The 14,320-nt window shown below is 37.3% G+C and overlaps 1 protein-coding gene across 1 annotated transcript in view; it reads left to right on the forward strand.

Annotated features, from left to right (window-relative positions):
* Positions 1-765: 765 nt before the first annotated feature.
* The window catches only part of Stk31 (serine/threonine kinase 31), a 94,753-nt gene continuing 81,198 nt past the window's right edge, over positions 766-14,320 (forward strand). The window contains exons 1-5 of the mRNA XM_055611873.1: positions 766-808; positions 901-953; positions 7,666-7,764; positions 10,510-10,584; positions 12,738-12,896. Of these exons, the coding sequence (XP_055467848.1) occupies positions 781-808; positions 901-953; positions 7,666-7,764; positions 10,510-10,584; positions 12,738-12,896 (414 nt within the window). The 5' untranslated portion in view covers positions 766-780. The remainder of the gene's footprint in view (positions 809-900; positions 954-7,665; positions 7,765-10,509; positions 10,585-12,737; positions 12,897-14,320) is intronic.

Genomic DNA, 14,320 nt, shown 5'->3' on the forward strand with positions numbered 1-14,320 from the left:
GTTTTAGATTTCTTTCTTTTGTTTGAAAGGGCATGCATCTATTTTTCTTTCTTTCTTTCTTCCTTCCTTCCTTCCTTCCTTCCTTCCTTCCTTCCTTCCTTCCTTCCTTTCTTCCTTTCTTCCCTTTCTTCCCTTTCTTTCCCTCTCGAAATTTCTATTTTCTTTCTTTTTTAAGAATATGGAGGCTAGAGAGATGGTGCAACAGTTAACAGCACTGGCTGCTTTTCTAGAGGTCGGGGTTCACTCACCCTCCTCCATGCTGTGAGTTGGGACAGTGTGGTTTTGTTAGAAGTTGAACCTTAGCTCTCTAGAAGCATCAACATGGCAGTTTACAACGGGCTGTCAGTCTGCCCCAGTGGATGGGAAGCCCGCTTCTGGCCCTCTTCTGGTCTCAGGTTGCGCTGCATGCGTGTGCTACACAGACATACTTTAAGACAAACCCCCCCCCCCCAACACAAAAATATGGTTGTTTTCAAATATTGGTTTATGTAAGTGATCAAAATCTTACATGTAAATCTGTAAAAGTTTGGCTAAAGGTAATGATAGGGCTAGAGATGATACATGTTGACATTGGAAACTACAGTATATTCAGAACAAATACAAGAAACAGCCATGAGCAAATACATGTAAGGCAATTTTTAGTATAGAGTTTGAGTTTTGATAACCCCATTAGGATAAACACTTAAGAATTTGTATGTGGTTTAAATTTTTTTTCATTGCTAATAGATCTTAAACCCTAATTCAAGGTATTAAATTGTTAGTTTTTCAGGACTTGTCCAGATGGATGAAGATACACATTACAATAAAGGTACTGGCATTAAATATTATTTGGGGGTATAAGAGGTAAATGATACAGATAAACTTTTAATTTTTTTTTTTTACATTGTGATTTTATTTTAGTTGAAGATGTTGTTGGCAGTCATGTAGAAGATGCAGTAACATTTTGGGCCCAGGTAAATAAAAGCTTGGTTGGTTTCTGTTTGTACCTTCCCCTTCCTTAACTCAAGTCTTTTTCAACAACAACAAAAATCTAAGAATAAACGTATTTTTTGTTTTCATACCAACCTTGATTAAATTATGTACCACAAGACATAATTAAAAGGCAAATGATTACAACTTGCAGTTTTCCTAGGTTGAAAAATATGCTTATAGTACAGCTGAAATAAACAAGAAAATAATTAAAATTAGAACTTCAAAATTATATTCAATGGGGTCAGGAAGCCACATACTGTTGTATTTGTGAAGTTATAGCCCCATCTAGGGGTCTTTTGTAAGACTTTTCTGAAAACTTAAGCGAAACTTTTTTTTTTTTTTAATTAAAAACATTTAATTAAAAAAAAAATCTTAGCTGGGCGCAGTGGTGCACATCTGTAATCCCCGCACTCAGGGAGGCAGAGACTGGTGGATCTTCCTGCCTCTGCAAGTTTGAGGCCATCCTGGTCTGCAAAGCAAGTTGAGGACAACTAAAGCCATACAGAGAAACCCTGTCCCGAAAAACAGAAACAAAACCAACAAAAAATCTTAGCTTTCTGACCTGAGTGTGTGTATGTTTTTTTGTGCCTTTAACACATTTACAATATTTTTCCCATTTTTTATTAGTTCTTTTAGAATTTTGTTTAACATGTTGTGGTTATGGTTCTCTCCTTCCTATTCAAAATAAAGTTTTGTTTTTGATCTTGACATGAACCCAGTTAGCATACGTGGAATAATAGTCCCTGCTGATGTCGAAGGAATTGTAGGTGTCTCAGAAGAACTTTAGTTCTCACAGCAGTACCTTTCCAGGTTGGCGTAGGTGCAATTCACACTCAGACGTTTTGTGTTTTCTCAACATTCTTGGTATAAAGATGAAGAGTTCTATTGCTGGAGGTTCAGAGTGGTCTAGTTTAAAAAAAAACATTAATTATATTTACTTACTAATGAAGTTACATATATCATCCCATCTCTATAAAATATTTTAACATACGTCTTGTTTTATATCTTTTATTTTTTAGAATTTCATAAAGTATATGTTGCTCTCATTATTCCCACTCATGACTCCTAGATCTGCACCCACCTCCCCACCCACACAACTTCATGTTCTTTCTCTTAAAAACAAAACAGAAGCTCATGGTGTTTAGCTTGTATTGAGTGACTGCTCCTGAGTGTGGCCTGCTCCACAGTGTGACTGATTTATCCAGTATCACTTCACTAAAAAAATACTGACTTTCTCTCTCCCAGAAGCTATCAATTTTGAGTAGCTTCTCTGCCAGGGTTGGGACTTTCATGCCCACTTCCGTCTTTCATGCTGGGACCTGAGACATTGTTTTGCTAAAACTTATATTGTAGGGAAGCCTGGATAATGTATCAGACATTGGACCATCCTGAATACTCTTTTTTTTTGAAAGTTTCTGGCATATCAGATGTTAGTAGATTGTAAAGGGAATAAGGATAGAGGGAGGAAAGATTTCCTACGGTTGCCGTTCATTACAGAGGGTGTAAACTGTCATGTACGTGCTGGGAGTTGACGTCTAGTATTGGAAACAAGCCGTGGTCCTCCCTCACATATACTAGGCGAGTACTGTGTAACTAAACTATATCTCCAGTCCATGTTTATGGTGTTGAACAGGGTCTTACTAAGTTTTCAAGCTAGCCACAAAGTCAAGGAAGGTCCTTTTGCTTCAGCCCCACAAGTAGCTAAAATTACCATGCTCATTTTGCTGATTAGATTTTGAAACAATATTTTGGATATATGAAGTTAAATAAAAATATGTGTTAAAATTAATTTTACCTGTTCCTTTTACTTGAGCCAACGAGGCTGCTAAAACTAGTTTTTAATTACTCATAGGGCTCACACTGTATTTCTAATGTAGGATGTATTTAGGTTAGTACATACATATAATGAGTTTAAGTGTATAAATTGTCATTCAGTGTTGGGTACAACTAAATGGAACATGTGCTAATATACAACATAGACCCATGCAGTTCCACACATGTGAGCACCATTTAAAAAGTGTATGCACGGGCTGGAGAGATGGCTCAGAGGAGAGATGTTCCTGCCTCTGCCTCCTGAGTGCTGGGATTAAAGGTGTGTGCCACCACGCCCAGCCTATTACATCTTTGGAATCCAGTGTGTATGTTTATAATAGCTATTGAGTCAGACTAGTTACATTTCAAGTGAGTATTGCTATGTATTTGTTAATGTACTTCTAGACATTGATCTTAGTGTTGGTTAAATTTGGAGTTATGGGGGCTGGAGTGATGGCTTAGTGGTTAAGAGCACTTGCTGCTCTTCCAAAGGCCCTGGGGTCAATTCCCAGCATATACATGATAGTTGACACCCTGTGTAATTCCAGTACCAGGGGATTTGATTCCCTTTTTCGGCTTTTTTGGCCCCACGCACGAGTGGTGTGCAGGTGCATCTGCAGGCAAAACAGTCATACACAAAAAATAGTTTGGTCTGGAGAGGTGGCTCAGGGGTTAAGATTATTACTCTTGTTTCATTTTTCCAGACAGGGTTGGTTTGTGTAGCCCTGGCTGTTCTGGAACCAGCTGTGTAGACCAGTCTGGCCTAAACTGATAAAGATTGCCTGCCTCTCATATGCTGGGGTCAAAGGTGTGCGCCCCCACCACCCTGCAAGATTGTTATTCTCATAGCTCTTTCAGAGGATGCTAGTTCAAATCCCAGCACCCATGTCAGGCAGCACATAATTGCTTCTAGCTCCAGCTTCAGGGGATCTGATGGCCTCTTTTGGCCCCTGCTACAACGGACAGCCAGACACACACACACACACACACACACACACATACACAAATTTAAAAAAAATTAAAAGTGGAGCTGTGATTTTAAACTGGGGACCAAAAAACTTCTGTAAATGAGCAGATAATAAATATTACATGATTATGTGTATGGGTCATACATTCTCTCATGTAGCTATTCCTATCTGTTAGCTCACCACTGCCATAGACAATATGTGAAAAAGGTAGAGTTGTCACCCAATAATCTTTGTTCACCAAAGTTACAGATGGTGTCACTTTACCCACTTTTTTCAACCATCAACCTGCAGAAATGTAAACTACTGTGAGGGCTAGATAGATGGCTCAGCAGTCAAGAGCACTGTCTGCTCTTCCGGAAGTGTAAACTACAAAAAGGAAACATTCCTTAGATGAGTGCATTAAAAAGATTACAACTACTTATGCTGTTCCTGTACATCTAATGCCTATCTCAAATTGCAAATCATAAAATCCTTGAGATTAGGATGAGATCAGAATAGAGACACAAGAGTAGAGATTTGAAAATAAAGGCAAGCCAGGGTGAAAATGTATGGTTTGCAGTGCCTACCTGATTTCTGCCAGATAAGCCACTTAAAAGACAATATTCAGGATTGTTAGCATTCTTAGTCAGATGGGGGCTGGAGAGATGGCTTAGTCTTCCAAAGGCCCTGGGGTCAACTCCCAGCTTGTACATGACAGTTTACACCCTCTGTAATGAGTGGCAACCAAAGGAAATCTCAAGTATTTTGCCTGCATTTCTTTCTTTCCTTCTTTCTTTCTCTTCCTTCCTTCCTTATCCTTTTTTTCTTTCTATTTTGAGACAGGGTCTCATTGTATAGTTCTGTCTGGCTTTGGAACTCAACTATGTAGACTGCCTCGTCTGCCTCTAGAGTGCTGGGATTAAAGGTGTGTGCCTTCATTCCTCACACCTATTTTTTTTATTTCTTTGAAAGGAACTTTCATGTATGTAGTCAGTGTATTGACAGTGAATAACTGGAGTATTTTGATATACTCTGAACTTTATTTATAGATTTTAAGGACTGCTTCTAATGCTTCCTGGGTCAGTTTAAATTTAGGGTTTTTTTTTTTTTTTTTTTTTTGAGGGGGGGTGCTGGGGAATTGAACCCAGGGCCTCATGCAAACTAAGTAAATGTTCTACCAACTTTGTTATTATTACAACTCCTAGTTCTTGTTTTTTTTTTTTTTTTATGATGATATTGACATTCATCAAGATGTCTTAGAACTGTTCTTTGAGAGGTTTTCTATCACCAGACATTATAGCATCACTGATATTTTATTCTTGTGTTTCTGTAAAGCTCAATGTGGGCGTTTGTATTTGATTTTATTTTGTTTTCAAGGCAGAGTGTCACTGTGGAGCCCAGCTTGACTTGAACTCAGGATCCCCCTGCATTCCCACTTCTCAAGAGCTGGGGTTATAGGTGTGCAGTGCCACTCCCAGCTTATATTTATTTTTTTTCTTTTATTTATTTTTTAATTATTACATTTTATTCACTTTGTATTCCAGCTGTACCCCCCTCCCTTATCCTCTTCCAATCTCACCCTTCCTTCCTTTTTTCCTCTCATGCCCCTCTCCCAGTCCACTGATACAGGAGGTCCTCCTCCCTTTGCATCTGGCCCTAGCCTATCAGGTTTCATCAGGACTGGCTGCATTGTCTTCCTTTTGGCCTGGTAAGGCTGCACTCCCCACAGGGGGAAGTGTTTAAAGAGCCAGCCACTGAGTTCATGTCAGAGAAAGCCCCTGTTCCCCTGACTAGGGAGCCCACTTGGAGATTGAGCTACCATGGGCTACATCTGAACAAGACAGGTTATCTCCATGCATGGTCCTTGGTTAGACTATCAGTCTTAGACAAGACCCCTGTGCTCAGATTTTTTTGTTCCATTGCTTTAAGGAGCTCCAGTCCCTCCAGGTCTTTCTCCCACTTCTTTCATAAGATTTCCTGTACTCTGCCCAAAGTTTGGCTATGAGTCTCAGCATCTGCTTTGATACCCTGCTGGGTAGAGTCTTTCAGAGGCCCTCTGTGGTAGGCTTCTGTCCTGTTCCCTATTTTCTTCCTCTTCCACTGTCTATCCCATTTGCTTTCTGAATGAGGATTGAGCAACTTCCAGAGGATCCTCCTCTTTGCTTAGCTTCTTTAGGTGTACAGATTTTAATATGTTTATCCTATATTATATGACTAATATCTACTTATAAATTAGTATATACCATGTGTGTCTTTCTGGGATAGCTCACTCAGGATAATCTTTTCTAGTTCCCACCATTTGCCTGCAAATTTCATTATTTCCTTGTTTTTAATTGCTGAGTAATATTCCATTGTGTAAATGTACCACAATTTCTGTATCCATTCCTCTGTTGAGGGACATCTGGGTTGTTTCCAGATTCTGGCTATTACGAATAAAACTGCTACAAACATGGTTGAGCAAATGCCCTTATTGTATACATGAGAATATTTTGAATATATGCCTAGGAGTGTTATAGCTGGATCTTGAGGTAATACTATTCCTAATTTTCTGAGAAAGCTCCAGATTGATATCCAAAGTGTTTGTACAAGTTTACATTCCCACCAGCAATGGAGGAGGATTTCCCTTTCTCCAAATCCTCTCTAGCATGTGTGGTCACTTGAGTTTTTGATCTTGCTCAGCTTATATTTAATTTCTTCTCCTTTGAAATAACCTCACAGGAAAATTACAGAATCAGTGGAAAGGGTTTTGGTGTACTTCTCACCCACCTTCCATTAATGCTGACATCTTCTATAACCACAGCACAGTGACAAAAGCCAGGAAATTAATTTTGGCATAGTACTGTTAATGGCACTATATGTAGCCTTTATTTTAAAATGTGCCAGTATTTGTTTATTTATTTTTCTTGTTCCAGGATCCATTCTAAGATTCATTGTTTCTTTAAGAGTCCTCTAACTTTTGATACTTTTTTAAATTTTGTGACTTTCTATATTTTGGGTGAATTCCAGTTATTTTTATAGAGTATCCATTTATATGGGTTTGTTTGATGATTTTTCTCATAAAAACACCCAAAGATGATGTTGTGTTCAGTGTGCATTATATTGGGATTCCTGATGCCATTTTGTCTTACTGGGTAGGTTAACTTTAATCTACTTGATTGAGATATTCATTTCTTAAAAGTATTAATTATATTTTTTAAAATTAAAATTATATTTTTAATTATATTCTTAATATAATTAATATTTTATTTTGTAATTAATGAATATTTTAGAGAGACACACATTGGACTGACTAGTCTTGTTTCTTCTCAAGCTTTTACTTGTAAATTTTTATTTTTTCTTGGTATTGTACTGGCCTAATAATGGCCTTTCAATTTTTATTCCTGTTGCATTTATTACTCGTTCTTCTGTAAGGAAGAGTCATATCTTCTCTGCCACTTAGTTATCCGTTTACTTTCGTGATTACAGTGTGACTAGTGGATATGTCACTGGTTATAATCTGTTGCTGTTATTTTTTATTTTTGCTGTTTAAGGTCTTTATCTGGTCAGTGGAACAGAAGTGGGCCAACAAACATAGGTTGGTTCCATGTCTTCTAAAAATGTCTTAACCTTTCCTTGAGCACTTTCTTATTTTCTGTCACCTCCAGTGTTGGAATTACCAGTCTCTAAGGACCCTGTTTAGTATGAGCTAATACCATTTGGCATTTCATTTGAATTCTCTCTAAGTGACCTGAGCTTGTTGCCAGTAAGCTTCCTGTAGCTTAATGTCATTTTTTATAAGAACTCATTTGAATTATGAAAAATGGTAGCACAAGAATTAGATCAAATTTCTAATGTTTTAAAGTCTTTTAAGTATTGTTTAGTAGAAACCTCAATAAAAATAATACTGTCAGAAAGTAATTTATTGAATCTCATACTTTGTTGGTGTTCTTCTTAGAATGTCAGTAGAAATAAGGATATTATGAAGATCGGTTGCTCACTGTCTGAAGTTTGTCCTCATGCTAACTCAGTTTTTGGGAATCTTGATCCTAAGAAGGTAAGCTTTATTCCTGGATATAATAATTTCATCCTTGATGTCAGCTTTTCTAGAGTTTAGAATCTGTTGAATTTGGAATTCATGGCCTATTTGAATGGAAAAGACAAATTTTTAGAATTTGTAAAAACTGCATAGTATATTTATTAAAAACAATTTATGGACAGAAATTCTGATTTGGATGACTTGGTTAAACATGGGGCCTACTGTGTGCTAGGTGAGCACTCTACTAACAGGGCTGTGTCTTCACCCTCTGTTAGTATGAGTCTTTGTCTTCTGTTTGTATGGCTAATACTTGCTCCTGGTCTGTGGCTAACTTAATTACCTTCTGAAGAACATTTGAAATCTGAGACATAGGAATATTTTCTTTCTTGGTATGTGAGTTTTCTTTCCTGCTTCAACTCTTTCCTTACAGAGATGGGGGGTTAGAAAAAAAGAGGAGAGTGAATGAAAAAAAGAATTAAAAAGGAAAGGAAAGGACTACTTCTAGGTGTGATGGAGGAGAAAGTTTATTATAGATATGTGAGAGAGCATAGCCAGAGGCAGACACATCTGGGAGAGTACAGAGTAGACATAGTGAGTTGGGCCATGAAGGGACATGGGGAAGGCGGGGGAGAGAGGTTGTAACAGCCAGGATGCCAAAGGTACAAAAGGCAGGTAACCAAAATATCTGGATTATATGGGAAAGAGCTTCTGGGGGAAGGGCTGCCCAGTCACAGGACTGCCGAATTTGGGATATACCCCGTAACAGGTAGGACTGAGGGATGCTGGGAGAACCTTGATATGTTAAATAGGAACTTCAGCCATTTGTCCTGGGTTTGATACCTAACAGAGAGGAGAGAAGAGAGTAAGGAGGAAAAGAGGGTCAGAGGAGGAGGGGAAGAGAGAGAGACAGAGACAGAGAGATTGCCTATATATATGTCTTTCTCAGTTGCTTTCCACTTTACCTTTTATGAGACAGGGTCTGTCATTAAATCTGAGGAGCAATTGTTTTGGCTAAGTGTGCTGGTTGTTTTTTTTTTTTTTTTTTTCTTTTTTTCATTATTTACTTCTAAGAAACATTTTGGACTAATTTTTTCCAGCAAGACATTGTAATATCATACTATGGATAAATTTGTATTTTATCAAGTAGGGTGAGACTTAGGCAGGCTATGGACCACTGTAATAACTAAGGTTTCCCTAGTACTTTATTTTCCAAATGTACTTTTTGTTTCCATGGAGACATTATTGTCTCGAGGGAGACTATATGTTTTTAAGAGGTTATCACCCTGGAGTGAGTTTTGTATCAACACTTTCACTCTTAGGAGACAATTGACCATGAAAGGAGATATTTTTGGTTGTCACAACTGGAAGTGATACTACAGGCATCTAATGGTTAAAGGTCAAAGTAAATGATGTAAATGATGGTAAACATCCTCTATAGCTATTCATAGTATGTTTTTGGCCCTTTTATTAAGCAGCATTAAACCAAGTTATACATTTAAGTGAAAGTTTGGTATTAAGAATATTCTCTAATTTTGTTCAGTTAATCATGCAGCAGTACAGCATTTGATCTTGTTGTTGCTTGATCAAATAATAATTGAAGAGATAGTGATAAACAAGAAGAGAACGTTATTTATTGGCCAAAAAATGGAGAAGTTGAGTCTCTGCTTGCAGTTTAGCCTCTTACCTCTAGGGACCCGAGGAATACAGGACAGGAGCAATGAGGAAGAGAGGCTCCAACCCAAGAAGTATCTGTCTTTTCTCTGAATAGGCACAAGTCTTTGAAGAACTTGGATGCTACGGGTTTTTTTTTTTTTTTTGTTTGTTTGTTTGGTTTTTTTTTTTGGTCTTCTATTGTGTGGTATTTTCATATATAACTGGAAGGTTAAAGTCTTAAAGAGCACAAAGATAACAAATCTTTTGGTCTGGTTCCAGTCACACATTAGAAAGCTGTAGGCCCAATGGAGAATCAGTGCTTTCATCAAAAGTGGCTTTAAAGTCCTTGCCAAGTGACTTGTTATGATAACTCACCTTTCATGATAATTACCTTGGATTTCTGCACTCCACCATGGCCTTTTCTTGTCCTGCAAGTTGCCCTCAAATTTAATACAGTTCTTTGACAATTTCATATGTACGTATATAATGCATTGTGGTCACTCTCTTTCCATACCATCCCTGTCATCTTCTTCCCTGCCTGCCACTTTCCCACATTTAAAACCTTTTGGTTTTGTTTTGCAGCTCAGTTAGTTTAACCAGCAAAATCTGTATGTGCATTGGTGCCTGCTGGGATTTCTAGTAGGTATACAACTAAAAGGCAGTTACTATTGCTTGACTGAGCCAAAGATCATTCAGCAGCAAAGTAGGCTTCCCAGGGCTTCTCCTTTATCTCTGCATTGATTTTGCTGGTCCAGTGCTTATGCACACTCAGTACAGTCATATGTGGTTGTTGCAAGTTGTGATGGCTGAGTATCGTCAGCTCCCAGAAGACCAGAAGGTGATCTTTTTTATTTTTATTTATTTACTTTTTGGGAGGTAGACTAGAATAATGGACTGTAGAGCCAGATGTTTGAATCTTGGTTCTGCTGAAGACTACTAGGCTATGACTTTGGATACATAGTGGTATAAACATAGTACCTGCCTCATAGGTAGGAGAATTAGATAAGTTATTGTATATAAAGTATTTGTTAACATACAACAGTGCACAATATTAACTTATATATTTATTTATTGTGTTTTTCATCAAAATAACATTTTTTTCTTCTACAGATTTATGGTGGATTGTTTTCGGAAGATAAGTGTTGGTACAGATGCAAAGTGCTAAAAACTATCAGCGATGATAAGGCAGGAAATATGTATTCACATTTTGGGGCTTAACGAATGTTTATTTTGGTTCCAAAACTTTTTAAAAATTTTGTTTTAAATTTAAAAAAAAATATTTGTTTTTGTATGTATATATATGTATGTGGGCACAAAAGTGCCCCAATACATAGCATGTGAGAGGCTTGAAAGAGTTGGTCCTCTCCTGTCACCATCCAGGTCCTGAATCCCATCCAGGGATTGAATTTAGGTCATCAGCCTTAACAGCAAGTATCCTCACCCACTAAGCCATCTTGCTGGCTCCTGTTTCTGAAACTTGATGCTTATTGAGTTTATTATTGTTTATAATAGTGATAATGTTTAATTTAATAAACTTAAGATTTATGAAAACATTTTTTTCTGGTGACTGTAAACAGAAATTAATTTCTTAAAACTAGATAAGATTTAGGAATGTTCTTTTGAATTTAAGTTTCTGTATAATCATCAGGCTGTCTAAAAATAGATAAAATAGGGCCAGAGAAATGGCATAGTGGTTAAGAGCACTGGCTGCTCTCCCTGAAGATATGAGTTCAATTTTTAGCACCTGTGTGATAGGCTTTAAACCATCCGTAATTTCAGTTCCAGGGGAATGCCCTTGTCTGGCCTTCTCAGGCAGCATGCACACAAGTGGTATACATACATACATGCAGGTAAAACACTCATACACATAAACGATAATAAAATAAATTCAAAAATTGAAGATATAACTTGTGGGTTATTTTACGGATTAGGTGGCTCTTTCTGCCCTATCTTATTGGTTCTTGATAGTAACTTACTTTTAAGGTTCTTCTTATTAAGACTTGTGAGTAGAAAAAGGACATTTGATCTTGAAGTTAGATGTATTTTGTATTTTGTTTCAGATACAATATGTATCTGATACAGATACAGATGTATTTTGTATTTTGTTTCAGATACAATAAAGATTGGTTTTTCTACTTGTAATCCTTAAGTTAAATGTGATAAATTCTTTAGTATCAAGCTGTTCTTTTTCTTACATTGAAAGCTTGTGGAAGGTTTACTTATATAGTTTTATTTTGCAATTTCTTACACATATAAAAATATGCTTTGATAATATTCACTCTCCCATTATCCTGTCTCATTCCCCACCCACACCTGCCAACCCCCTTTTTCTTTCCAACAACTCCCCTTCCTAAGGGAGATGAGATTCTTCTGCAGAGCTCTTTGGGACAGGTATGCTTTGTGGGATGTGTGGAAACATTTCCTTCCACAAGTGTTCCTTAAGTGATTTCTCTATATCGGTTTTCTAGACCTAAAATATATTTCATCATGTATGTGTTTGATAAATATTTTTATTGGTAAATGATAAGGTGAAAATGTTTATGACTTCTCTGGTTGGTTTGTGTTTTAAAAATATAATTTACAATTGCCATAATGTTTTTATCTTTATGAAATTGACTTTTCCCCCATAATTTGACAGTTGAATATATTTTGCACTTCTCTTTTGGATTGATTTTAAGATTTCAAATTAAGGCATGAGAAGATGATTGACTTTGTAATATACTTTTAGAAAAATTTTAAAAATTAAAAAAATGTGATTGGAAGTCTCACAGCTTGTATGTATTTGTACTATGTGTATGCAGTGCCTGTGAGGCCAGAGAAGGTGTTAGAACTAGAGTTACAGGTGGTTGTGAGCCACCATATGGATGCTGGGAACTGAGCCTGGGTCATCTGAAAGAGCAGCTAGTGTTCTTAGTTGCTGAGCTCTCTCTACAGCCCCAGAAAGATTAAAAAAAAAAAAATAGGTACAGGGCTGGAAGTAAGGGCGAATCAGTTCCAGTGTCTAGCCGGAGAGGGTTTAATTTTATCAAAGAAAATAGGTTTAACTGTTTTCACTTTGAACTTAAGAATGTAGATTGATTTTAATATTAGAGATTAGAAAGGATCACAATGCTATATACTCATGTTTGTATAAAATCACCAGTGGTTAAACAAGGCAAATGACAAATGCTACTATGGGAAATTAGTCCCAAATGCAGTATTTTATTTTTTTTTTATTTTGAGGTTGTTATTAGAGCTGTTTCTGAAGGTGTTTGTCATCTGAGGTAACATTTATAGTTCTTGTTAAAAATTTTGTAATCTAGGTTCAGTACTATTATTTGCTTCCATTTTTTTTCTAGTGCCTGGTGAGGTACATTGACTATGGAAATACTGAAATTCTAAACCGTTCTGATATAGTAGAAATTCCCCCGGAGCTGCAGTTTTCTAGTATTGCCAAGAAGTACAGACTTTGGGGACTGCAGATTCCTTCTGGCCAAGAAGTTACTCAGTTTGATCAGGCAAGTCACACATTTAAATACTTTTGTTTATGTATTGTACTTGAAACTATGTATTTGAAAGCATATGCATTTTTAAAAGTCATTAACTTTTGTTTAGGAAAATATGAATTTTAAAATAATTCAGGGTTATGATACAGTTCTTGGTAGAACACTTACCTAGTGTGATCAAGTTCTGGGTTTGATCCCTGGTACTTACCAAATAGACACAGATAAGTGTGAATACTTCTAGGAAAAGTATTGGCTTAGGACCCCCAAGACCAGTTTCTCAGCCCAAAGAGATTTGGCTCAGAGGGATAGAGAGCAGGAAATAAGAGACAAAGACAGGAGATAGAGGATGAGGGGGAAGGGTAACAAGGAAAAAGGAGCAGAGATATTTGTCTGAGAGGGACAAAGGACAGCCTCTGGACAGAGACAGATGTGGCACATAGAAAAAGTGTGGTTTATAAAGGTAAAAGGGAAAATGTGTGTTAGGATGAGGTGTTTTATTTTAATTGGTCATGTTAATTAGGTGAGGCAAAGGGATTTGGGTTGCTAGACTTCAATACTTTGAAAGCTGGACCTTGGTAGTTACCCTCAGGGGGAGGCATTGGCCAAATAGGGAATAGACCTTGGTGACTAGGCTTAGGTATGTAATCTAACAGTTTTTAGCGAGGCAGAGGGAGCTGGGGAGGACAAGGCCCCAGAGCCATGCTCTCCACGTTAGAGCTGGCCAGAGTCCCTTCAAAAAAAAAAAAAAAAAAGTAAAAAGCAATTACATATTTCTTTTCATATTTGCTAGGTAATCATCCTTAATGAACAAAAAAGTGGTTTTATATACATAATAAAACAAATGTGGAAAAAAAAACAACAGAAAACCTAAATGTGAATAGTTTCTTCTGTAAAATTTTAAGAGGATTGTTTTTTATATGATGAAAAAATTCCGTTAATATTTGTTTTTGTCAAATATGGGCCCAGGGGTCCTTTCTGAGACTGACACTCCAATCAAGGACCATGCATGGAGATAACCTAGAACCCCTGCACAGATGTAGCCCATGGCAGATTGGTCTCCAAATGGACTCCCTCATAAGGGGAACAGGAGCTGTCTCTGACATGAACTCAGTGGCTGGCTCTTTTATCACCTCCCCATGAGGTGGAGGGCAGCCATATCAGGCCACAGAGGAAGACAGTACAGCCAGAACTGATGAGACCTGATGGGCTAGGGTCAGATGGAAGGGGAGGAGGACCTCCCCTATCAGTGGAGGAGAAGAGGGAGGGAGGGCTGGTTTGGGAGGGGATAAGGGAGGGGGTTACAGCTGGGATACAAAGTGAATAAATTGTAATAAATTAAAAAAAATTTAAAAAGGAAAAAAAGAAACTATTTGTTTTGTCAATGTATTGGGTTTGTTTTCATTTTGATAGTACTGGGGATTGAATCTGTAGCACCC

This window comes from Psammomys obesus, unplaced genomic scaffold, assembly GCF_907164565.1.
Source record: "Psammomys obesus unplaced genomic scaffold, mPsaObe1.curated_primary_1811, whole genome shotgun sequence".
NCBI lineage: Eukaryota > Metazoa > Chordata > Mammalia > Rodentia > Muridae > Psammomys > Psammomys obesus.